The 587-nt window shown below is 52.5% G+C and overlaps 1 protein-coding gene across 1 annotated transcript; it reads right to left on the bottom strand.

Annotated features, from left to right (window-relative positions):
• Positions 1–5: 5 nt before the first annotated feature.
• On the bottom strand, positions 6–521 carry LOC104457812 (endonuclease domain-containing 1 protein-like; the record flags this gene model as incomplete). The annotated part of the gene is made up of 1 exon (XM_010088036.1): positions 6–521. A coding segment is annotated over one exon (516 nt), but the record flags the coding sequence as incomplete, so codon positions are not given.
• Positions 522–587: the final 66 nt, after the last annotated feature.

Below are 587 nucleotides of genomic sequence, written 5' to 3'. Positions count from 1 at the left end.
AACAGAGAAACCTGGCCCCTCCCATAGAGATGGGTCAAAACATCCTCCAGATCCCCCAGCGTGAGGAGCTGGACCTCATTCTTGTCATTCTCGGCAATGACCGCCCAAGCCTTCCTCTGGTTGGTGTCCACCTCGCAGCAGGCACTCGACCAGAGGTAACTTGGTTTATTAACTCTCCCCTTGGCGATGTAGTTGTTCCCAGGCACGGCACCCACAACGACATAGGTAGTGTTACATCCCTGGGTCCTCCTGATCATCGTTTGCTGCTCGTAGTTGTTCCAGGCCCCTCCGTTGAGTTTCTCATCCTGGGGCACTATGTTGGTGAGGGTGAAGGTAGCCGTCCTGCTGCTGGAGTCAGGGTGATGTCCACTGGGATTCAAATGGCCATGGTTCAAACCCATCAGGTTCTTGTAGTCTTGTAGGATAGCTTGGCTCTGGCTCAGTTGTTCGTTGCTGACGTTGAAATGATTTAAGAGGGTCCACTCTCTTTCCATAGTTTTGGGATAAGCTGGACCCATCAGCTGGACAGGTAAAGAGGAGAAGGTGTTAGTACTGGGGATGGGAGTAATGGAGCAGGTTTCCCTGGA

This window comes from Pterocles gutturalis, unplaced genomic scaffold (assembly GCF_000699245.1).
Source record: "Pterocles gutturalis isolate BGI_N339 unplaced genomic scaffold, ASM69924v1 Scaffold49071, whole genome shotgun sequence".
Lineage (NCBI taxonomy): Eukaryota > Metazoa > Chordata > Aves > Pterocliformes > Pteroclidae > Pterocles > Pterocles gutturalis.
Note: the sequence above shows the minus strand (reverse complement) of the source record. Positions and strands in the feature narration are given on the sequence as shown.